The 22,763-nt window shown below is 47.2% G+C and overlaps 3 protein-coding genes across 6 annotated transcripts in view; 1 reads left to right on the top strand and 2 right to left on the bottom strand.

The window, feature by feature from the left end:
• ZZEF1 (zinc finger ZZ-type and EF-hand domain containing 1) overlaps nucleotides 1-13,470 on the bottom strand; it is a 52,551-nt gene extending 39,081 nt beyond the window's left edge. For all 3 annotated transcript variants that reach the window (XM_054085055.1, XM_054085056.1, XM_054085057.1), the window contains exons 1-10: nucleotides 13,102-13,470; nucleotides 8,485-8,629; nucleotides 7,215-7,409; nucleotides 6,162-6,333; nucleotides 5,340-5,539; nucleotides 4,061-4,271; nucleotides 2,568-2,684; nucleotides 2,174-2,352; nucleotides 1,164-1,262; nucleotides 2-93 (exon numbers count right to left, since the gene is read on the bottom strand). In XM_054085055.1, the coding sequence (XP_053941030.1) occupies nucleotides 2-93; nucleotides 1,164-1,262; nucleotides 2,174-2,352; nucleotides 2,568-2,684; nucleotides 4,061-4,271; nucleotides 5,340-5,539; nucleotides 6,162-6,333; nucleotides 7,215-7,409; nucleotides 8,485-8,629; nucleotides 13,102-13,446 (1,755 nt within the window). In that variant the 5' untranslated portion in view covers nucleotides 13,447-13,470. The remainder of the gene's footprint in view (nucleotide 1; nucleotides 94-1,163; nucleotides 1,263-2,173; nucleotides 2,353-2,567; nucleotides 2,685-4,060; nucleotides 4,272-5,339; nucleotides 5,540-6,161; nucleotides 6,334-7,214; nucleotides 7,410-8,484; nucleotides 8,630-13,101) is intronic.
• A 299-nt stretch (nucleotides 13,471-13,769) lies between these two features.
• Nucleotides 13,770-17,610, top strand: LOC104058690 (neuferricin). Its single transcript, XM_054084888.1, has 4 exons — nucleotides 13,770-14,051; nucleotides 14,538-14,678; nucleotides 15,774-15,960; nucleotides 16,457-17,610. Exons 1-4 carry the CDS (start codon nucleotides 13,826-13,828, stop codon nucleotides 16,668-16,670), a joined length of 768 nt encoding a protein of 255 aa, XP_053940863.1. The 5' UTR covers nucleotides 13,770-13,825; the 3' UTR covers nucleotides 16,671-17,610.
• Nucleotides 17,611-19,556: 1,946 nt separating this feature from the next.
• Nucleotides 19,557-22,763, bottom strand: part of ANKFY1 (ankyrin repeat and FYVE domain containing 1) — a 28,308-nt gene continuing 25,101 nt past the window's right edge. For both annotated transcript variants that reach the window (XM_054084886.1, XM_054084887.1), the window contains one exon: nucleotides 19,557-22,446. In XM_054084886.1, the coding sequence (XP_053940861.1) occupies nucleotides 22,314-22,446 (133 nt within the window). In that variant the 3' untranslated portion in view covers nucleotides 19,557-22,313. The remainder of the gene's footprint in view (nucleotides 22,447-22,763) is intronic.

The following is a 22,763-nucleotide window of genomic DNA, read 5'->3' as shown; positions in this document are numbered from 1 at the left end:
CCTTTATCCTAATTTGTGTCACTTGAAATGAAGATTCCATTCCAGTAGAAAGAATGATACTTGCTCTGGTCTTCCCAGTTTCCGTAAGAAAACCTAAAGCAGCAGTGGGAATGGAATGAGGTTGGAAGGACAGTTAGCACGCGCTGTCTGAAAGAGAACACTCAGACTGTGAACTAAAGAGAACTGAACAAAACCATGATGCTTTTCTAGCGAAATGCTCCTTAAGAAATGTTTGCAAACAAAAAAAGAAGTAGAAAGGCTGTATCACGTTAGAAGACCCTTCCACAGAGCACATACTGCTCTCTCCAGCCAGCATCTCTCTTGGGGATGCAGCATCCACAGCCATTTCAAGAGCGTTTCCCCATTACAGATTATTAGCAACTTCCAAACATTACTTTGGCTTGTGGCTTGTTCACTGATACAATTCACTGTTTCACAAACTGTGATCCCTAAAACAACAGAACGTAGTTCACAAAAGAACTAAAGAATGAAATCAAACACTATACACGAGCAAACAAAGGGCTAAAACAAACATTTAGAACATGCCTGACTTCCTATCACAACAGCTCTCATTTACCACTGCCCAAGACCAGACACTATTTTCTTTAGAAAGATTAGGCTATATTTCACTTAAAATAGAGGTCAGGAAACACAAATCTCTTCTTTTAGGTTGCATCCAGTACCTAAAAACACTGCACTAAGAAAGACAGGCTTTAAAGCAGAATGATTATGTGCAGTCAGTGAAAATTTCACGGACTCCTACCACCTCTACATCAGTACTTGGGAAACTGCAGGGAGTGACTCATGACTCAACCCACAGAATGTGCTCTAGTATTGCTTTCTTTGTGACAGCTCATTGCTGATTTCCAGGTAGAGTATCAACAATTGCTCCCAAATATCAAGCTTTTTGTTGTTGTTTTGTTTTGACAATAAATCATCTCTTGAGAATTTACCTCAGTGCACAGCAGAACTTGCACACTGCGGGGGCTGGGGGGGCTACAAGTGTCTTGTGGGGGATTTTGTTGGTTTTTAACCGATCTTCCACATCGTTAAACTATCAAGCAGCACCCAACATATGAAAATACACACACAACAGCACCACAGCTTCCTTAACAGTCTTAGTGCCTCATTGAATATTGTGGATTTTACATCTAGGCTCTTACCATCCCCAGTCCACGGCTCTACGAGGAGGTTTTCGGGCCCCGATTTATCTTCTTTTCCCTTTACATCACATGCTTGCAAAGTTAGTCGCAATGGCTTTCCTAAAGAAAATTAACAGGTTTACCAAATCCATAAAATAGAAAAAAAAAAAAAAAAGGAAGACGACCCTGGAGTGTCAGAGTAATCTAACATAGATAAATTTTAGATATGGACAGAAGGACAACGAAAATCATGACAATCAAATGTTGTCTCAAATGTTTGCACACTTCGGAATTCAAAACACATGAAACACCACTCCTGTCTTGTTAAAGCAGCAGCTGCTCCAGGAAAAATGAAACAGTTTTCAAAACTTTTGGAAGTAAATACTGATAAAATCATTCTAAGATAATTAACGTAATCTTTGGCACATGCCAAGAGTCCTCACAAAACAAAGGCAAACAAAGGGGAAAAACTGTTCATAAAAGACTAACGATAACCATATACAGGAAAACCTTACACCTTACACCAGCCCATGTGCAGCTCTACACTCATGACATACTCAAATGGATTTATGAGCAAAAGTAAAAAACTGTAAATAGACATTAATGACGTTACATTTAAAACACATCTTAGATTCGCTCACACGCACACATTTGAGAGAGAGACCACTGACACATAAAAAAAGGCTGAACACACAAAAAAGTTCAGTGTGTTATTGGAATATCTGATGTTATTGCCTTTTATGCAACATAAACATGGTCACCACTGTTCTACAGGGTCCACCATCTACAAAGTTCATGTTTTCTCCATCAAGATGATACCACCTAAGATCTTTCAGTTCTTAGATCACAGAAAGCCGATCTAATGCCAGCTTTTAGGGCAGTTTAGCTTCACAGGCTACCTTCTTGGTAACACTTGTTATTTTCAAGCTTTGCATCACTTCAAACTCCACCATGCAGAACATGCAGAACATCTCAAAGATGTGCATTGTCTTAAGTGTGTACAGTAAAAGATCCAACAATTATCCATTTACCGTATTTATACAGCAGGTTCTGTCTGACTGTTGCCATAGACGTGATAAGGGACGAGGCCTCGTACGGAGTGTCCAGATGATCACTGATCGTACAAAGGGAACTTATCACTTTGGCAACACTCCCTCTGGCTAAGGCAAAGGCCAAGAGCGTAAGTTCAACCTCTGGAGTCGTACAACAGCTGGGGAGGGGAAAAACAACAGTATGAAAAGAAAACTCATGTCACTTTGTGTTTAAATAAAGACAAATAATGCTCACATGGAAAAAAACCAAGGTGCCGGTTTCTTAACATCTTTGAATTTGTCAAGATACCAAGGAGCAGGTGAGTAAAAATGAGATATGTTTGCAACACAAATTCTTCTTAACCATTCTGCACTACAATCACCCCAATCTCACCTTGTTATTCTTATAAGGAAGCTATCGACTTCTTCCAAAACATTTGGAGATAAGAAGCTTGAAAAATCTGTGGAGCCCGGTGTCAGGGATAGAGGCGGCATGTGCTGCAGTGCTTTCCTAGTAAAAAAGACAGAAAATAACATCAGAAAACCAGATAGACTCCGAGAAAACGCCCTTCTAAAATGAATCAGACATCTGAATCTTCATGCTTTATGAGCAGGTCTCTATAAACAGATTCTGAAGGCAGAAAAGCTATATACACAGAGAATCTGTTCACAAGGTAAAAAAATGAGTGTAATCTAGGTGGAGAAAGTTCGCTGACCGCCAAGTGATCTTGCATCTCAGTCTCATAATCTCAGATTTAATGAGACAAATAAATCCAGGGGAGCTGAATTAGATCTGGAACAGCATTTAGGAATAGATTAGTACCCCTGCTTCATTTTAAATGGCTCTAGAAATTAGTTCTATTAATGAGGGGAAAATTGCTTTTAAGCTCTTTCAGAATGATTACAGAAACCAAGACAAAAACATGTTAGCTTATACCAGAATTTTTGTTTGACTTCCTAGGATAATGCAATAACCCCTGAAAATAGGAATCCTGAAGTGGTTTCGAAATCATTCTGTCCAATGCTGAAGTGTAGGCGTTCGCTTTATAATTCCAAACATAGAATCTTCAATTCCTGAATGTGTAATTTCAGTCAAGTTTGGAATTAAGAACCTTCCTCAGACATAATCAGGGACAAATTCATCTGACCCTTACAGAGGTTTCATAGATGAGACAAATTAAGGATAGGCTTAATGGACTTTAGCCTACAGTACTCATTAACCTAATGACAGCAGGGCTTTTAAGTGGAGTGGCATCACGCTAACCAGGCGCTATAAAAGTTGATGTGGGTGTGTAGCGATTTTATTAGGATTCCAATCCTTCAAGTCATCGAGCAGCAGTGTTTGGCAGTCAAACAAGGAAACGTTACACAGAAAATGGCCAGGCCCCACGAGCCAACATCTGCCCAGAGATACCGCATACACCCAACCATATCCCCCTGTTCTGCATGAGAAGGCATCACGCAAACAAACGTTTGCTGAAAACTAAGCTTGAAAACTAAACTATATTAAGCTTGACTCATAAATGGAAGGTGCCCAATCCTTAGAAACAAGAAAATTAACACAGAAAAATAATTAATTTTAGGCTTCTCAGAATGATTACAAGTCAAAGGATAGGTAAAAAGCATATTTTTCAGTGGCCATTCAGTCATGGCTTAAACACTAGATTAGATACAACAACCAGGAGAATTATACTTGTACCAGAAGGTGGAAATGGATAAAAGAGAAATATCACAATTTAAACAATGTGACAGCTGAAGAGATGTTTGAACACCTTAATGGAGGGAGTGGAAACCAGTTACACAAGGTAGGTTAGTTTACTAAAGCTGGAAGCATTTAAAAAAATTAATTAAAAAGAACCTCTCACCCCATGGAATTTTGGTACTTACTGAGTGTTCTGTAAAATAGTGTGGACGAACGCTGGGTTTGTCTCCATGGAAGCCGTCACCAGAGAGGTCAGCAGAGACCAGTACCAGATCGCCGAGGCATCACACACAGAGACGCCCACTTTCTTTACTCTCTGATAACCGACAGCCCTGAGCCCATGGATTCTCGTGTCGCAGCCATCACTAAGGCAACGCTTGATGTTTATCTGTACATCTGTCAGAACACAAAACAGGGGTTTTTTTTCCCCATTTCTTCCACTGGATCAGATCTGGAAGAATCCAGAGACTCAAAGCAATCATTACTGTAAAACCTTGTAGAAAAACAGCAGCAGAAAGGTAACCGTACACCCACATACAGACAACTACACAGGCGTTCACCCTACAGATTGGAAAATTTAGCCTTTGATCCAATTGATCCATTTGATCCATTGCCTACTGCATGGCTAAAAACTAGGAAAAGAGTTTCCCTCAGAGTGGAAAACAGATCATACATTATGTCACCAGTATATTTTACCTACATACATCAGAAATGTCTTGTGCGTGGCAGCGGAGAAGACTAGGGGAAAGAGAATAAAGCCTGAAAGCAAAGTTTAAGTTACATAAAACTTTTCCACCTAAGTTCCCGATCATTTTGCCCAGATGACATTGTCCCAGTTACTCATGAGGAACAACACCCTTGCTGCCCTGCTCTGTGGCAGAGAAAGTTCAGCTTCGTGAAAAGCGCCTACTTGAACTGAAGGGATGGAATTCCCGAGGCTGCAGAACCCATCTTAGGAAGGAGCAGCTTTCTTCTGATTGATTCCAACGCAGCACCCACAGACATACCAGACTTAAAAATAACACTGCTTAAAAATCCTTAGCACGCAACCTGCTTTACAGAAATCATTTGACCAGCTTCAAACTTTTGCTACCAAAAAAACAAACCAGTTGCCTAGAAGCAGATTTTTTGCTAGATACCATTATTCAACATATGCTGTCATTCTGCAAGCAAAGATATTTTAAAATCGCCCAGTGCCTTCAAACTGAGAAGCTAAGCTGCATCTTTAGCCATTCCAGCTCTTCAGAGTGTGGCCCAAGTTAGACAGACGCCAGGAGAAAGACTCAGAAGACTCTCACAGGCTAGAAATTCAATTACAACTGAAACAATTTCTCTGACACGAGGACAAGACCAAAAGTTTCTGCTCTAATGACTGACATTTCAACATATCATTCCACGATCTACCCAACCTTTTACCTTCAAAAGCAACAAAACAATATGCCAATGGTATCTTTATTGACTCACACATCTGACTAATGTTAGCGTTTTCCAACAGTGTTACGTATCCAGTGATATTGCTTGGAATGTGAACATCTCGGACCTCCTGAAGACTGCTGGCATTCCTTCCCACTGCCACCGTAACTTGCTGTGGCATGTAACTCTGGTCGTTAGCTGCCACCGCGATGGACAAATGTCTCAAAACCACATCTGGTTTCATCTTTAAACTGCAAAACAACGGTAAAATAGTTCTTGCAAAGAGAAGAGAAGTCAAGCACTTCATGTGTAGCTAAGCTTCACTCTGTTTCCACTTCTACAAACCCAAATCAATCCACTGGGAATTCACAGGGATTACCAACCTCATGTCATGGCAGACAAGTTAGAAAACCTGTAATTGACAGTCACTTCGGGTAATGAGACTGTAGAATTTCCTGTTGTTCAGCTTTTCAACTGAGAATTCACTCCTCAGCAATAAAAATGTAGTGTAAATAATGATAGAAATGAGGGTTTTTTACAAGTGTACATTCTCAGATCTACTATTGAAACCACCAAGAACATGGCTGCTTCGTGGAGCAGCAACTTTCTAGACAGTGGCAAAGTGCTTCTGTCCAAGGACCAACCACTGTGTCTGTAACACAGTCTGGAAAGCTTAGTTACAAAGCTAGGGTGCGTAATCATGCATTTCACAGGTGAATACTTTTTCTTGGTGATTAGGCCTTTAAAATTCACACAGAGACTAATGGCTTCTGCTTTCAATTATACTCATTTGCCACTCATCAATTCCACCAATTTTTTTCCATTACACTCCACTGGCTGTAAAACCTAAGGACCAACAACCCCAAAACTCACCGTATCCAGTGTGAGCGAGCGCTCCCATCCGACTGCCAGAAGGACGTTGTTTCTCCATTTGTCATCTTGTCAATATCAGCAGAGTTGGATGAGGTTTCTATGTGCGTATAGCACTTTGTGACAGACTTCAGTTTGTCTGACTCCTGATTGCCATTCAAATCAGTGGGGTACTCTGCAAAGAAAGGAAATCATTCATAGTGTTCTTCTTTTGAGAACTCTTATACTTTTATAATAACTATCTCATATAAAATAACTTGCTGGCACAGAAGACAGCTCTCAAAGAAGTGTTCCTGACAGAAACAAGAAGATTTCAAAGGTTCATTTCAGATGAAATCACAACAATATCAATCTTCCATTTGCAGCATGAAAACATCTGCTTTGCCAGGAGTTCAATAGCCTTTACCTCCTCCTTTCATCACTGGTCTCATCAGCGCTTTATTATTATTATGCCAAAATACAAACAGATGAGAGAAAAAAGTAAAACACAATGGAGAAAACCTCCATTCAGCTATTCTAGGGCAGGGACAAAGTAGACTGTTTCCCCAAGTAACTCAATCTGTTTCAGTAGAGGTGCAGAGATGTGAAAATATCAAGTCATGCTATGAAGAAAAGGAGCTTTCCCTCTAGGGATACAACCAGTACAGTCCCATCTGAAATACAACAGAAGATTCACTACCTCCATCCCACTGCAATAAATGATTTTAATACTGAGCAGTCAACTTCAGAAAACATTCACCTTCTAAAACTTAAGTCTCCAGTAACTAGTAGAGGCATTTGTCTGAATAGAGAATATCACAGATCAGTAATCATCATTCTGAAACAGTTCAGGAGAAAGATGAAAAACATCCAAGTCCGTTACTCGGGTCGCTGGGCAGTCAAGAAAGCAAATTATGTCTCAAAAAAACTCAAAAAAACCCACAGAAACATGCAGATCAACTGATAAAAAGCCACGTCTGTTAAAGATTAAACAGCAAAGAAAGTTTTTTATGTTATGTTATCTTCAAGCTATAGTTATTATCAACCTGAGAAAAAGAACAGAAAGATATTCCATACCTCTTTCTTTTAGGAGAAGCCGATCTAAAGAATCCTTCAGTACAGAAGAGCGCATAGTACAGATATTGTTGAAGTACTCCAGCACCGGGTAAGGGATGGCAGTACTGGAAATCCGATTCCGATGTAAGAACCTCAGTATCATTGAAGCATGAAGACTGAGACGCTCTTTTGATTCAGAAAATATATCAATAAAACCTAGAAAGAGACATTATTTCCATCTTTGTTGCAACATCTGACTTGACTAAGTTCTCATCTCCCCCCCTCTACATCCTACTCCTGGGTAAATCCAAGTTAAACACAAGAGCCAATACTGGAACTGCATTCCACCACCAGAAGTAGCTCAAGTTTGCAACCTTTACAGCACGACTCTGAATGGCGCAGACAAATATTTTTGCCAGTTATTTGGAATGCCCAAAGGTGTTCAAATAATTATAAAAAGCCTTGGTTCTTACGCTTTTATGGCTGTACCAAAAGTTCCAAACTCTTGCATCCGATAGCTTGGTGAAACAGGTGCTGCTTGGCTAACGAGCTGCTGTACTCACACCACTCACCCAGAGCTACGCTAAGCGTCTCCCTTTGGCATCGTGGATTATTCCCAGAGAGGTGCTTAATGCTTTCCACCAGCTTTGTAAGCAATGTCAGCCCCTGAGCTGCAGCATTCTGAATCACAGTGTGTTTCAATGCTACCCCAGAAGAACTCTCCTCTGACTTAATGATCCTAACACTTCCTCTCTGATCCACTAAGGCAAATCCCCTTTAGCCACTTACCATTAAAAGCTGGGAAAGCAAGCCAGTAACTGATACTGATCCCAGAAATCAAATTCTGTAAACCAACGCTTCCCAAACTATATGTTATAAAATGTGATTTATGTTTTAGCAGGAGTCCAAATGCTAAAAACCTATATAATGAAGTATATGACTCATCCTCTGACACAGACCCAGCAGAGGATTTATTCCTCCAGTTATTAAGTACAGGACTGCATTAGCGAAACACCCAACAAAATTTGGCACGGAACTGTTTTCTGCCTGTGAGATAAACCCAACAAGGATAAGCAGCTCCTCGGAGAAGAAAATACCAGTTATTTATGAAAGTAAGTTAGCTGGATGTATGGGCAATTTTATACTCACAGCCACTTCACTTGTTTGATACTAGAAGAGCAAGAATGACTTTGAGTGTGGTTTTGTTAAGATGAGGACAAGCATCGCTATTAAAGCAATTTTTTGAAGCAGGACTTGGGAAACCATTTGTTTTGTGACTCCCTCTTAATACCTGGAACTAGCGAACAAGCTTGCAATTGCCTGATTACATGGCTAAGCTCCCCTTGAAGATTAGCACCGCTACAGTTCTTGAGAGCCTCCAGCATGTTCTCCACATCTACAGTGCCATCTCCTTCAGCATCGAATTGCGCAAAGGCCTGGAGAGGAACAAACCAGGAAAATTTATTTCAGGGTATTTACTTCAAACAGAACTTGAAGGCGTTTCATAGAAACCATAGAAGCAAGCATTGTAACACCACAGAGTAAAAATCAAAAGAATCCATTTTCCGAAGTATTGAACTCATGACAACAGCCTGAAGCCTCCTGCCTTGAGCAAGTTTTAAGGCATTTGTATCACACTCCTGTAAAAGTCAGTGGCCGTTCTGCCTGAGTGCGGCAGCCCATTCCCTACAGGAGTGAACAGCATCCAGCTGCCAACACCTGCGACTATGACAAAGGCACTCACAAAACACCACAGATCTCTTTAATGGAAGAGTGAATTAGTTCTAAAAGCCACCCATGACTCATTCCTGCTGCGTCCATCTCTCCCTGCAGCCGCTCAAACTGTCTCAGGTTTTAACTGTCTTTGCTACTCAAGAAAGTGTTCTTAGCACCAGATATTTTTTAAAGTGTATTTCCTTCCATATTCCATCCTCCTGCTTGTCAAAGTATTTGCGGAAATCAATGAAAACAGTTAGAAGCCTGCAACACTTTTTCTCAGGAAGAGAACCATTGCCAACTCTACTAACTTGGACCTTAATATAATTTTTTACGCTAAAAAGTCTTCTGCTCATGTATAGTCATTTACACAGTTACACATGTCATCTTCATCTTGACACAAGGTACAAAACGTTGTTATTCAGCTCTACCTACAATACGGAACCAAGCTCATAAATGTAAACTTTTAAACTAGACGCTTCAGAGAACTCACAGGCCAGGGACACACTATTAAAACCAAAAAAAAGTACCAACGTATTCACAAACTTATTCAATTCTAAGCCAAACTTTGTTTAATTGCTCCTAAAAGAAAATGAACATCCACCAAACAGAAATGTAAAATTCCAGGAACATCCTTTTTTATTCATAGAAACTAGGAATGCGCTTGCAGAAGAGATTTCTTTACAAGAGACTCTTCACTCCCCAGCCCTGAAGGCGGTATTTCAAGTTGGGCTGCCCAGCCATGTAAACCTGGCCCACAGGAAGGCATCGCCTCATGGGTGTCCGTCCAAGTCTGAGCCACCGCTGTTGCGAGGAACCTTGTGCTTGTACCTCTGGGTCCGCTCCCCGGTTATCAAACGTAATACACCTATCTACTGTCCTAGAGAGAGATAATCCAAACTGATTAGATCAAAATAACCTGCCAATTAACCATGATATAATTACACCACTTAAATGAGAACAGAGTCCTCAGAATACAATCAGAGCCGAATGCCGTATTTTAGCTGACTAAGGGTCTGACAGCATCTCAAGTTGATAAACTCTGGTTAAACATATGGCTGAGCCCATGGCGATCACGATCACCCTTGAAGAAATGGTTCTGCGTAGCAAAGCAGAGCCACGCTGGGTACCCAGGAGCTACCACAGCCAGCAGGGACAGCCGGTGCTGGGCATCGGGGAAGACACAGAAGCAAAAAAGCAAACACCTTTGCTTGAGGACAAAAATACTGACAGAATTAATGTTAACAAGCATAACCAGTTGTCAAACCAAGTCCATGGACAGTTTTGCACCAAACCATTTTTATCATTACAACTATGATCTCAGGAGATTGCACCAACCCTGGAACTCTATTTTTCGAATGTTCAGTATGCCCATACACAATTTCCACTGCTCAGACAAGCTGCCTCGTGCAAGGAAGGTATAAGCAAAAAAAAGACAAAAAAAAAATCAGTATTAAAACCTGTCCTCAGAGCTTTTGAGCTGTGCTCACCATGGGGACAGAGCACAAATACAGCAACAGCTTTATCGCAGCCCGGCCACATTCTGCTCCTTAATAAACGCACCGAGTCCACACACTCTCCACCCAGTTCAATGCCAAACATGCAGAAACACAAGGGAAATATGTTTCCTGGAAAATGATGACTAAGGGGATCACTAGGAAACACGGCACATCGGAAAATCCCCCCCTCGTCTCACAGACAGCCTGGGACTTGGGCAATGGCAGAATATCTGAAGTGTGACTTGCGAAAACTGTGTGTTTCATCCTTCGCTCTCAGGAGAGCTGAACCATTCACGGTTCCAGCTGAGTACACTGCAGCTGCTAAAGCACTAATGGATAAAAAGGATTCAGAAATTCAGCTTATCTAGAAAACAGATTTTCTGTTTAGACAAAGGTTCAGTTTGCCTGTAAAGCACTCAAAGGATGTGGTTCACAAGCCCTGCACCGAGAGCAGAAAAGCTTAATGGGCGGATTAAAACTTAGTCTGTGTCAGACAGGATTCTGTCAACGTTAAAAAGTGAAACCTATTGACCTGCCACCCACAAACAATCCGCTCATCAGTGTAGAACACATCCTAGAAATCTAAAATACCACGGCCCACGGGCTAATGCCAGTGACAGAAACAACGGCATCAAGGTTTCCACACAACTCCTGACATCCCAGCTCTGCAGGACCGAGTAGGTGTGACTGCACCTCCCACCATGACAAACCTTTGACAAGGTTCTTCCCTGCTCTCAACAGCAGGGGAAAAAAAAAAACAATCAAAAAAAGCCAAACTCTACTCATCGTGTAAAGGAGGACGCACAGTGCAACACAGATAATCCTCACCAGATTCCTGCAGCCCACAGCACTCGGCTATCTGCTCTGACAGAAGGAACCCTGATGTACCGACTCCACTCTTACTGTCCTTACACATGGACAAGTGTTCTTCATGGGCTCTCATAGAGGAATGGGGAACGGAAGCAGAGTTTTAGCAAGCTACTTAAAACAGCCTGGTATAATCTTGTACAACAAAATTACTCTCTTCCCAGTTTCCAGTAGCCTTGTTAATACATCAGCACTGACTTTGAGGTGTATCTGTGTGATTTAACAGTTTACCAAGTTAATCTACGGCTTGGGAATAATGAAAGAGGGAAGGAAGGTACTAGTGAGACTCAGGAATCGCATGCAGTAAGAAATTCAGACACAACGGGGTGTGAAACTCCCAACGGGGTGTTCCACTGCATTTTAAAGGCTGGCTAGAGAGTAAAGGTCAAGATTAAATGTACCTCGTGTCCCCTCCCACAGCAGAAAGGAAACTCTACTCTCTTCCACCACTAAAACCTCCGCCGCAGACCTTCTGTCTCTGCAGGGGGAACTCTGTTACACTGCTTCCCTATAAGTCCTCCCAAAGCCATACTTTGCAATTTTACTGTTGGGGTGCCAGAGGGGTATTTGACAACTTTGCTGCTGATCTTGAAAAGCAAACAACAAAATTAAGTCCAGTAACTCAGACCTGCTGACACCATTAAGAAGTATCTCAGAGGAATCTAGTACAGTGTTTCCTACCTGTGCTACCATCAACGGCGCTAACAGCAGCACCGGGACAAATATTGCTGAAAAGAACCACTTTATTCACAAGTGGCTGCTCAGCTCGATGACTGAAAAGAGAGATAAGTTAAAAAGGCGATAATGATAAGCTGACTGCCTGACAGCAGTGGCAGCTGCTTTTATTACTTCGCTGCAGAGCCCCTGGGTCTAGCCATGCCCTGGCTACCGAGAAGGAGCAACAGGGGTCTGCGTGGTCAATGCGAGGAAGGGGTGACCAGGGCTCCCTGTGGTCGGTGTCAGGGAAGGAGCAACCAGTGTCACAGCAGTGAGTACCAGGAAGGGGTGACTTGGGTCCCCATGGTCGGTACTGGGAAGGGGCAACCAAAGTCCCTCTGGCTAGTACTGGGAACAGGCGACCAGGGGCCCCCATGGTCTGTGCCACGAAGGGGCAGCTGGGGGGTCTCCACAGTCAGTCCTGGGTAGAGATGACCAGTGTCATCACAGTTGGCACCAGGATGGTGTGACCAGGGTTCCCCGTGGTTGGTGCCAGGAAAGGGGTGACCCAGGGCCCTGCAGTCGGTGTCAGGAGATCAGGGTCCCTGCGGTCAGTCCCAGCAAGAGGTGACCGGCATCAGAGCAGTCAGCACAAGGAAGGGGTGACTGGGGGTCCTCAAGGTCGGTACAGGAAAGGGGCGACCAGGGTCCCTGTGGCTGGTACTGGAAACAGATGACCGGGCTCCTAGTGGTCGGTGACACAAAGGGGCGACCTGGGGTCGCCCTGCGTACCGGGGAGACTGGGGGTCCTAGTGGTCGGTGCCATGAAGAGGTGACCCAGGGTCTCCAAGCCCTGTGCACTGCGGAGACTGGGGGTCCCAGAGGTCGGTGGTGTGAAGGGGCACCTGGGGGTCCTTGCACGCTGGGTGCCAGGAAGGGGCGACTGGGGGGACTCCCTGTGGTCAGTGCCGGGAAGGGGTGACCGGTGTCACCGCGGCTGGTACCAGGAAGGCGCGAGTGAGGGTCCCTGCGGCCCGTACTGGGAACGGGCGACCGGGGTCCTTGCAGCCGGTTCCCGCCGAGGCCGGGGGAGACGCGGGGGTCCCGCTCCCCGCCCCCATCCCGCTCCCCCCGGGCCCGTCCCGGGCAGCGCCCGCGCCGCCTCTCACCTCCTCGCTCTCCCCGCGGGCCCCGGCCGCCAGGCGGGAGACGCTCTCGAGCACCTCGCAGAACTGCTCGAGGCTGACGGCCTCCTCGCCGCGGCTCAGCCGCTCCTCCAGCCAGCGCACCAGCGCGCTGTGGTGCCGCGACACCAGCGGCTCGGGCAGCGCCGCCTCCCGCAGCCGCCCCGCAGCCTCCCGCAGCCGGGCCTGCTCCAGCAGCGCCTCGGCCGGGGGCAGCGGCGGCGCCGGGCTGGCGGGGCCGGGCTGGGGCGCGGCGCCCGCCGCCTCCATGCCTTCCTCGGCGCCTTCCTCTTCCTCCTCCTCGCTGCTGCGGCTCGCCGCCGTCCCCATGAGCGCTGCGGAGGCGCCGGCAGAGCCGCCGCTCCCTCCCGCTCCGCCTGCCTTACTCAGCAGCTCCCCGGGCCGCGGCTCTTGTCAGCACCCGCCGCACGCCACACTGCCGCCAAGCGACATCCGCTGCCGCAAATTTGGGCCCACAAGCCCTTCCTTGCAAGGACGACGTTGCGACACTCGCCGTAAAGCGGCAGCCAAACCCACGCACATCCCTCTTGCGCGCCACACTGCCGCCAAGCAACACCCTCTGCCGCAAAGCCTTCCCCGCGATGGCAGCGGTGCGACGCTCGCCGTAAAGCGTGGCTCCCGTCCCCCCGCGCTGGCCACACTGCCGTCAGCCGACGCCACGCTGCCGTGCGGCGAGGAAAGCGTCGTGATGTGGCGCGGCGCGGCGGCGGCGCTGGGCCTGGGCCTGGTGGCCGCGTGGCTGCTGGGCCGCGGGTTCGAGCCCCGCGACCGCCTGCTCCGCGCCGCCCAGTTGGGCCGGTACCGGGGCGAGGCCGGGCAGCCCGGGCTCTACCTCGCCCTGCTGGGACGCGTCTTCGATGTGGAACGCGGTCGCAAGCACTACGGGCCCGGCGGGGCCTACAGCGGCCTCGCGGGTAGCGGGGAGGGGGCTCTGAGGGCGGGGAGGAGCCTTTGGAGGGGGGTCTGAAAGCAAGGAGGAGGCTCTGAGGGGGACCTGAGAGCGGGGAGGGGTCTCTGACCATGAGGAAGGGGTTTTGACAGCACGGAGGGGGCTCTAAGGAAGTCCCGACAATGGGGAGAGGGCTCTGCGGGTCCCCGACAGCAGGAGAGGACTCTGAGAGGGTCCTGACAGTGGGGAGGGGGTCCTGACAGTGGGGAGGGGGCTTTGGGAGGGCCCTGACAGCAGGGAGAGAGGACTCTGAGGGAGCCCTGACAGCGAGGAGTGTGCTCTGAGAGAGGGGAGGGGGCTCTGAGAGGGCTCTATCCGTGGGGAGGGGTCCCTGACAGCAGGGAGAGGGCTTTGAGAGGGCTCTGTCCGTGGGGAGGGGGCTCTGAGGGGCCCTGTCAATGGCGTGGGGAGTGTGGGGCTGGCAGGGGTCACCACCTGCCTCTGCCCACAGGCAGAGATGCCACCAGGGCCTTTGCCACCGGCGACTTCACCCCGACAGGGCTGGTGGACGACGTCTCGGGGCTGTCGCCTGGCGAGCTGCTGGCCGTCCAGAGCTGGCTCTCCTTCTACAGCAACAACTACAACGCCGTGGGTAGGTGCTGCGGCCGGGGTGGGCACACACAGGGGAGACGAGAGCGAGAGGGCAAGGGTGGGCCTGCAGCACCATGATGGAGGTCCAGGTTCCCTCTCCAAAGTGGTGAGAGTCTTCGAGGTAGCTGTGGGACCAAAACCTGTGAATGACTGGCCAGAACTGCCCAGTTGGAGGTCTGCTTTCCTCTACGGCAAAGCTTAATGTTTTTCCTGGAGTCTTCAGCACAGGAAGGACATGGAGCTGTTGGAGCGAGTCCAGAGGAGGACACAGAGATGATCTGAAGGCTGGAGCACCTTCTGTATGAGGACAGGCTGAGAGAGCTGGGGTTGTTCAGCCTGGAGAAGAGAAGGCTGCAGGGAGACCTTAGAGCAGCTTCCAGTGCTGAAAGAGGCTCCAGGAAAGCTGGGAAGGGGCTCTGGATCAGGGAGGGCAGGGACAGAATGAGGGGGAAAGGCTTATGAGCTGAAAGAGGGGAGATTGAGATGAGATCTTGGGGAGAAATGTTTTGTTTTGAGGGTGGGGAGGCCCTGGCCCAGGTTGTCCAGAGCAGTGGTGGCTGCTCCATCCCTGGAGGTGTTCCAGGCCAGGTTGGATGGGACTTGGAGCAACCTGATCCAGTGGGAGGTGTCCCTGCCCATGGCAGGGGTGGAACTGGATGGGCTTTGAGGTCCCTTCCAACCCAAACCATTCTGTGATACCTGTCGTCTACAGCTCCCTGCCCTGCACGGAGCCAGCACTGGAGTCAGCAGGACTTGGAGGACTGTAGGTGCAGCAGCACAGGGAGACCGTTCTGGGGAACGAGGTGCATGGGTGGGAAAGGCTTCTGTGTTCTGCAGCTGGGAGTGGCATTGACTTTGTGTTCTGTAATGAGCCTAAGTTTGTCCTGCGTGCATTCGTTAACATGGATAAATTGCTGTGTGACCCAAGCACGAAGGGGATGTAAGCTCAGGTCAGTTTTAAAATTGGGCCGTGCCAAGATCCTCCATTTTTGTCCTTAAACAATAAATTAAAAAAAAACAAAAACAAAACAAACCAACGGAATATTCATTTTCCTTGCCTGGAAACATTGTGGTCTTAATTGATCTTCTCCCCCAGGGAAGCTGGTGGGCAGATTCTACGATGAAAATGGGGCACCGACAGAAGCCTTAAGGCAGGCAGAGGCTGCAATTGAGGAAGCTCTCATGCTCAAAGCAGAAAGCGAGCAGAGGAAGCAGCAGTTTCCACCCTGCAACTCCGAATGGAGCTCTGCTACGGGCAGCCGGTTCTGGTGCTCCAGAGAGAGGTGAGTGCTGCCTTCCTGCCATCACAGGACCCTTGGGAGCAGAGCATTTGGCCCATCAAGAGCCGCTACGGAGTCATTGCAGAAGTACTTGACGCTTTTCTTTTGCCCTAGTTCTCAAAAGCCCCACATTCAATCCCAGAACAGAACGCGGTGATCCGTGAGCAATCCGCTGCCCCCAGAAAAGGCGTTTTCCCATCAAACACGCTGTGCTACGTACAGCTCCGATTGCTTTTCCAGGAATAGAAATGCGGGAAGCAGAAGTTGGTTGCTCCCAGAAGGGTAAGAGCCATTGCAGCACTGATGAAAGCCAGTTGTGGGCACAGGTTTCTGAAGCGGAGCTCATGAAGTGCTGTCAGAAAGCTGTGGGGAACAAAGGCTGTGGCAGCGAGTGCGCTGGCACCTAGAACTCTCCCAGATGCTCCTGGCTTTTTCCTAGCAATTCCCTGCTCGCTGGAAGCATTTTGGATTGTAATTTATTTCCATTTTCCATCCGCAGCGGGGGAGTGAACAGAGACTGGACTGGGGTCCCCCGGAAGCTGTTCCAGCCTGGGTCGAAGGGGAGTCGCTGTGCGTGCGTGAGGACCACGGGGCCCCCGTGGGGGCAGCCAGCCGGCGGCCAGCACAGCGACAGAGGCGACCTGGACAACCCGCTCCTGCGGGAATACGAGGGCTGCCCTCCGCTGGCCCAGCAGTGTGTCCTGAAGGCGTGAGTCCAATGGCTGGATCCAAGAGGGGCGCAGAGCCCCCCAGGGAAACGTGGCACTTGGGGTGAGCAGCTCTGACTCTGCTCCCTTCCCACTAGGCAAAGGGAGCCGTGACAATCTTGTGTTATTTGTCACACTGGAGATGGAGATGAGAGAAGGAGGAAATACTTCAGCCAAGTTAGCAGCTAAAACATCAGTAGTGGGGTTTTTTACTTTCTTAGTACTTTATTCCTGTGGTATTTTTACATCTGGTAACAGAGATGCACAACATGAATTATAGTTAAAACTTCATTTTTTGTGCAGTCAGGAAATCAAGTGCCTGTGCACATGGCAGCGAGTGTGATGTGTTGTGGTTTCAGGCAGCACAAGCACTGGACGCACTTTCTGTGCAGTCCACCAGCTGCTCAAACCCTGCCTGCTGCATCGTAGCGCTAATGCTCCTTCCCAGTCACCTGAGTCACTCCCGAGAGTCTAAAGGTATCAGGGAGAAGCCTAGATTTCTCCTACAGATTATCTAGGAACCTGTGCAGTTCAGTTACATGCAAGCTTCGCTTAACAAATCCTTGCAGCACAGAAGTCAAAGGTCGCAGCCATTTCCTCATGTAGTGTTTGCATGAGATACCGTGCAAAGACGATCCTGGAAGCCACCTCTGAGGATCCCTGTTTTATATTAACCTCACAGTCCTGGGCCTCTGATTTACTGCTTTCAAACTCCTCAGATCAGGAAGTGGTAGTTTTAGACAGGCGATAACAAGAGCTATGTGGCAATGTGGCCATCTCGCTGTAATCTGCCTCCTCTTTCCATCCTGGTTTGCCGTCCTCCCATTGGGTTCGCGTCTGCCGGGCTCTAACTCGAGGCTGGATGGATCCTCACAAAGCCCAGCGTGCCCTTAACATCTGTGTTTTATCACAGCTGGAAGACTCAGCCGTGCAAGTGGCCCCAAGCAGAGCAAGTTCTTGCCCTTTCTATGTGGGGCTGAAAAGGACCAGGAGCTCCTGCGCAGGGTCTCAGTGCCACAAACCCTGGCTGAGGGACATAGTTGCTGCCAAGGCTGCTGTTGGAATCGGTTTCTGGCGTAGCTGCAGCCCCAAGAGAGACAATCAGCTTGCACAGGGGCCAGCAGCGGCACCGATCCACACCGAGCTGTGTCTGGGTCTTTTCCTTAAAGCAGCTGCCACCTGTTTATAAATAGCTGCAGGGCATTTATAAACTCATTAGTTCTGGGCTACTCCCACCTCTAAAGGAAGTCTCACAAATCTAAGTAATTAATTAATAACTAATGAGATTGAGAAGGCCTGGCAGCATTGCTCCAAGCAAGAGCAATCCCTTCATTGCAGTGACAGTGGGACAAATCACAGCACTTGCCACGATTATCCTGTTTCCACTGCAATTCCAAAGCTCAGATGGAATGTCCCACAGTAGAAAATGGGAAGAGAACAGGGATGGTCACAGCCAGGGGTCGGGGTGCTCTAGGGAAGCTCCCCATTCCTCTCTACTTCCTAAGTTTATTAATAAAGACATCACAATCTCACCAACATGCTTTGGTCAGCGTTGCTATTGCGCTAAGTCTTTCCTTCTCCTGTGGCGAAGCTGCAGGGGTGTGTGCTCTGCCAGGAGGCCGAGCTCCCCCCAGCACACAATGCGCTGCGCTAATACTGTGCTCCTTTGAGTCAGCTCAGCTCTTCCGCGTAAACGTACATGGGCCGAGAACGGATTTACTCCTGCAGCAGCTCTGGCCCGGAGGAAGGCAGGGCTGGTTCATAAGAATGATTAGGGGTTCGCCTCACCATTAGACCGCACGGGGTAACCAGAATGCCAGGCCTTTCCAGCCAGAACAGCTGCGGCAGCTCCACAACGTTAAAACACCCACAATCATTTCAGAATCAAGAATTACAGCGTCAGGGCCTGTCAATGTTGTATCCCTGTAAAGGACAGCTTGCAGAGGAGCACCCGTCTCTGCATCAGAAGATACCTCCTTAACACCACATCACCTCACACTGCACGATCGAGTTACACATTTTATTACAAGTCGAATCATTACACAGAGTAATGTATATTGGAAAAATACATTTTTACAATGACTCCGGACGAACATTGCAGATAAAATGCCATTGTTCTAAGACTTCCTTTTCTATTTCACAGAGGGCATTAGAAGACTCAGTTACTTCTCATCACTCATACAAGCTTGGATTTTCTAGAGATGAGTTTGCTGCAGTACCCAACTATGCTGGTTACAGGAACAACAGGACTTGCCTCTGAGCACTGGATTTACAAAACCACCCGGCCTTGGCCTCCTGTATCATTATGTGTTAATTTATAAGCACAAGGGGAGAAGCTGTACAAGCTGTGATCTCCAGCACAGAAATCATTAAGGCATCTGTCAGCTTTTAGCCAGCAGCTTGCTCTGCTCCATTAGTATATTTACCACCACCATTCTGGCCCTGCGCTTTGTGGTGTGGAATGCTGACTACAGCTTTTTAAGCCATACAAACTAAACCTGAAGCCAGCCTGCACTTTGTGCTTGTCTAAGAGCGCTGGATGACTGCAACAAAAAGGAATCCAGTCTCGGAACAAACAGCTACAGCATGAACTACCACGACTTCCCATGCAGCCCTGCTGAGGCGCCTGCAGCCTGGTTTGACAGTGTCACTTCCCAGGGACAGGAGTTTGTTTTCCACTCACCCGTTTTCCAAGCATCAAACAGGCTTGTGCCTCAAGTCATCAGACACCACTTAAAGCCGGCAGGGGTGAAGGGTGGGTTTTTTGGGAGAACGTTACAAAAGGAAGAGCAGACGTATGTGGAGTTAGAAATGCATTGACCACTACTATGTTTTACCAAGAGTCTCCATTCACATTTGTACCCCACAGGGGGTCATTGCTCCCCCGAAATCTTGAGCATCCGAGAGTGCAGACCAACACCAGGCAGAATGCACAAAGGACAGAGCCCCAGCAGTGGTTTGGTGGGGTCAGGCTTTTCAGTGGAGGAACAAGAAGAGAACTAGCGTGGGTTTTGGTTTGAGTTGTGAGCTTTTCCCTTTGAACTCTGGCAGAAAGCTGTTTAGAGTTGGCTGGAAGGAAACTATCTCAAAGGCACTTTAAAATGATCAAATCTGTTGAACTTAGTTGCTGTAAATCTAATGAACGTTTCAGGACACGCATCGGTTTATCAATCATCTTAACTTTCCTTTCAGACTTCAGTGAGAAAGCTGGTACAGTGCTGGCTGCAAACAGCAAAGTAGGAGCATCACATACCATTTCCCAAAGCTTCAGGCAGTTAGAATTTGTATTCCACTTCTAAAGAGAACAACCAGCCAGCCTTACACTTGCCGTTCAGCTAAACCGCATTTCCACAAGACCCCAATTTGTCATCATTTAAAAAGCCTGAGCCATTAGAACTACGCCCCTGTTCCCCGGCCCCTTGCATTGGGGAAGTCCCTGAAAAGCAATGTTGAAATGCTTTAACCATTACCTGCTGTGCAGCTTCCCAGTTCAGGCCAAGTCCATAAGCTGTGGCCTTGGAAGAACACTCTAGTTCCACCACCTCTCGGTACTCTGGGCACATACTCACCACTCCACAGCACTGGAGCTCCAGACCAAGAAGGAAGCCAACACGTTATCATGGGATACTCTAGAGTCAAGGCTTCTTTCACCAAATGCATTCTCTCTCCATCATTATCTTTCACTGCTAGTGACTCACAACCAGTGATGCTCTGAAACATCAGAAAGCAGGGCACTAGGACAGTGGCTTCCATCATCTATTTCACTCAAAAAAACAAACTGTAGTTTGCAGTTAATGCTTTAGACACCATTATTTCCACCTCATTCACCTAAAATATTATGCCAGAGATGCACCATTTGTGTTAGCAACTGTGTTAGTGACCAGTTGTGTCACCCAGGGCACTCTGTTGGGACACGACAGCAGCAGGCATTAAACAGCGAGGCAAATTTGAGTTACCATCCATTATTCTCTAGTGTTACAAGGGTGAACGAGATTCCAGTTATAACAGATGCGTATTGGAAGATCAAGGTGCAGATCAAGTGAGACTTGATGTGAAATCCATCGTGCAAACATCAGCAATTATACCCTCTCCCATCCTTTTCTTGTACAAGATTGAGAAAAACCTCAGGCAGGTCCCCCACAATAGCAGCAGGGTTTGTCCTCTCAACTTACTGCAAGACTGACAAGTCACCATCCCAGACAGGGCAATGTGTCGCCTCTCGTCCAAGGTGTGCGCTGGAGATAACAGTCATTAAATAAACACTCGCCAGTTCATAGAGTAGAGATGAGGAATGCAAAGCTGAGTCTAAACTAAGTTTAGCTCTTGGGATGAAAACAGCATTAACGTGGCATGTAGTTTTGCCTCGGTACACATTTTTTTCTGACCGAAGCCTCTGCTCACCAAACCAGAGCCCTGTCTACCAGCAAAGTGTTTTCCTGTTTACCTGGACAACGTGGTGTTGGATTTTGTACAGATTCAGCATGTTTAAGAGAGCACAGCCAGCCTACATTAAAACATTATGGATCAAATCCAAATGCCTGGCACTACACTGCCAGCTCAGAATCCTTCCTTCAAAGCCAGTCTCAGCAATACTAGGAAGCCTCCAAACACGCTCCCACTCACCAGCAACCCTGCTGACACTGGACCCAGTGCGTGTCTGGAGGTGCAGCCCGTTCTGCGCTTGCAGGGTTCCCGGCTGTCCTGCAGCAGTTAACCAGGGTCTTTAACCAAAGGAAAGTGCTACTCTCCCTCATGGGATTGATAATGCACTTCAGCAGTTATTGCTGTATTGTGAGTTAGACTCCTTAATCAGTTCTAGTGTTTTTCCATTTCGTGTACGCTTCAGCCTTCCAGCACACTTAGGGTCATTTACACAAGTTCCATGAATCAGAAGGACTAGCAACGTAAAAATGAAAGTGCAACAGAGACTTTGACAGCTCTAGCAGGAATGAGCAAGAGTAATTACTGGCTAAAACCATGTTGCACTTCTCTTGAACATGCTAAAGCTAACAAGACACTTACTGAGGAGGTATCAGGATGCGGATCTGCAATTCTGACTGCTTTGCATCAGATGTTGTAAAGCTTTCTGTTGTAAGGCCACAATTCTTGCGCTATGCTTAGAACTGCCCCCAGCTCTGAAGAGTTTCTTGAAGTGAACAGTGGTTGCCACAGCTCAGCCTAGCTTCACAAGAAGTCTTCTCTAAAGAAAGGGAACGTTTATCTTTAAGACAAAGCAAAGAAAGATACCCTGAAACTTAACGCCATCTCTACTAAGCAGCCTGAAAGCCACAGGACTTAACAGAGTTGCTCAGTGCAAAGTACCATGTCAAGGACCATCCTGTTTCACATCGACTCAAACATCAGCCTAACAATTCTAGCTTCCATACCCCACTGCAACTAGAAGAGGGTCTGAATTCTTTTGTCACTTGGTTTCCATGATCCACTCGAATTCCTAGTGAAGTCTATCACAGCCCAATACATTTACAGTCATACAAAGTCATGTATACCAGAATATATCTTAACAGGGTCCTTAATTAGTTCAGTCTATTGCAGAAGACACATATAGGCCTCCTCTTCCCTATCCAGAGGGCTTGTAAGCAGAGCTGCTGTCAGGAGCACTGACTGGAATCCCTTTACTTGCACAGCAAACTAGGAGACTCCTCCCAGAGTCAGGACATCAAAGCAGATGTTGCAGACTCGAACTGGCTTGTTCAGATCGAATTTTATGATAGGAATCTCCTTTGTTGAGCACTTATGGCAGAGCAGGCGTCCACAGTGTCGGCTGTTGACAGAAGAAGGGAGGAAGAAAAAGTGATTTCACTCACAGCCAACACCTGGATTTTACTGTTTGATATTCTTCATCACTAACAAGGCACAATGGCAACTGAAATGCTATGTTCCTGGCATACCTCTTGGTATCTTTGTGTGATACTTAAATACTAATGCCAAAAAACACACACCGCTCCTACACCAGACAGTCACCCAGTTCTACTTCAACTGATACAGGTGCCAGTTCTCTGGAACACTTACCCGTACTAAGAAAAATCTTAGCTTAACATCCCCCAACCCAGCATATTTTGTAGAAGTTCAGAGCAGTTA

The sequence above is a fragment of the Cuculus canorus genome, chromosome 20, assembly GCF_017976375.1.
Source record: "Cuculus canorus isolate bCucCan1 chromosome 20, bCucCan1.pri, whole genome shotgun sequence".
In the NCBI taxonomy this organism is placed as follows: domain Eukaryota; kingdom Metazoa; phylum Chordata; class Aves; order Cuculiformes; family Cuculidae; genus Cuculus; species Cuculus canorus.
The sequence above is the reverse complement of the archived record's forward strand: the minus strand, read 5'-3'. Positions and strand labels throughout refer to the sequence as shown.

Bases quoted from the DNA above. Each gene is read 5' to 3' on its own strand.
- LOC104058690 (XM_054084888.1), top strand. From the start codon at position 13,826: ATGTGGCGCGGCGCGGCGGCGGCGCTGGGCCTGGGCCTGGTGGCCGCG. The intron at 14,679-15,773 runs GTAGGTGCTGCG...CTTCTCCCCCAG, and splicing joins CAACAACTACAACGCCGTGG to GGAAGCTGGTGGGCAGATTC. The intron at 15,961-16,456 runs GTGAGTGCTGCC...TTCCATCCGCAG, and splicing joins TTCTGGTGCTCCAGAGAGAG to CGGGGGAGTGAACAGAGACT.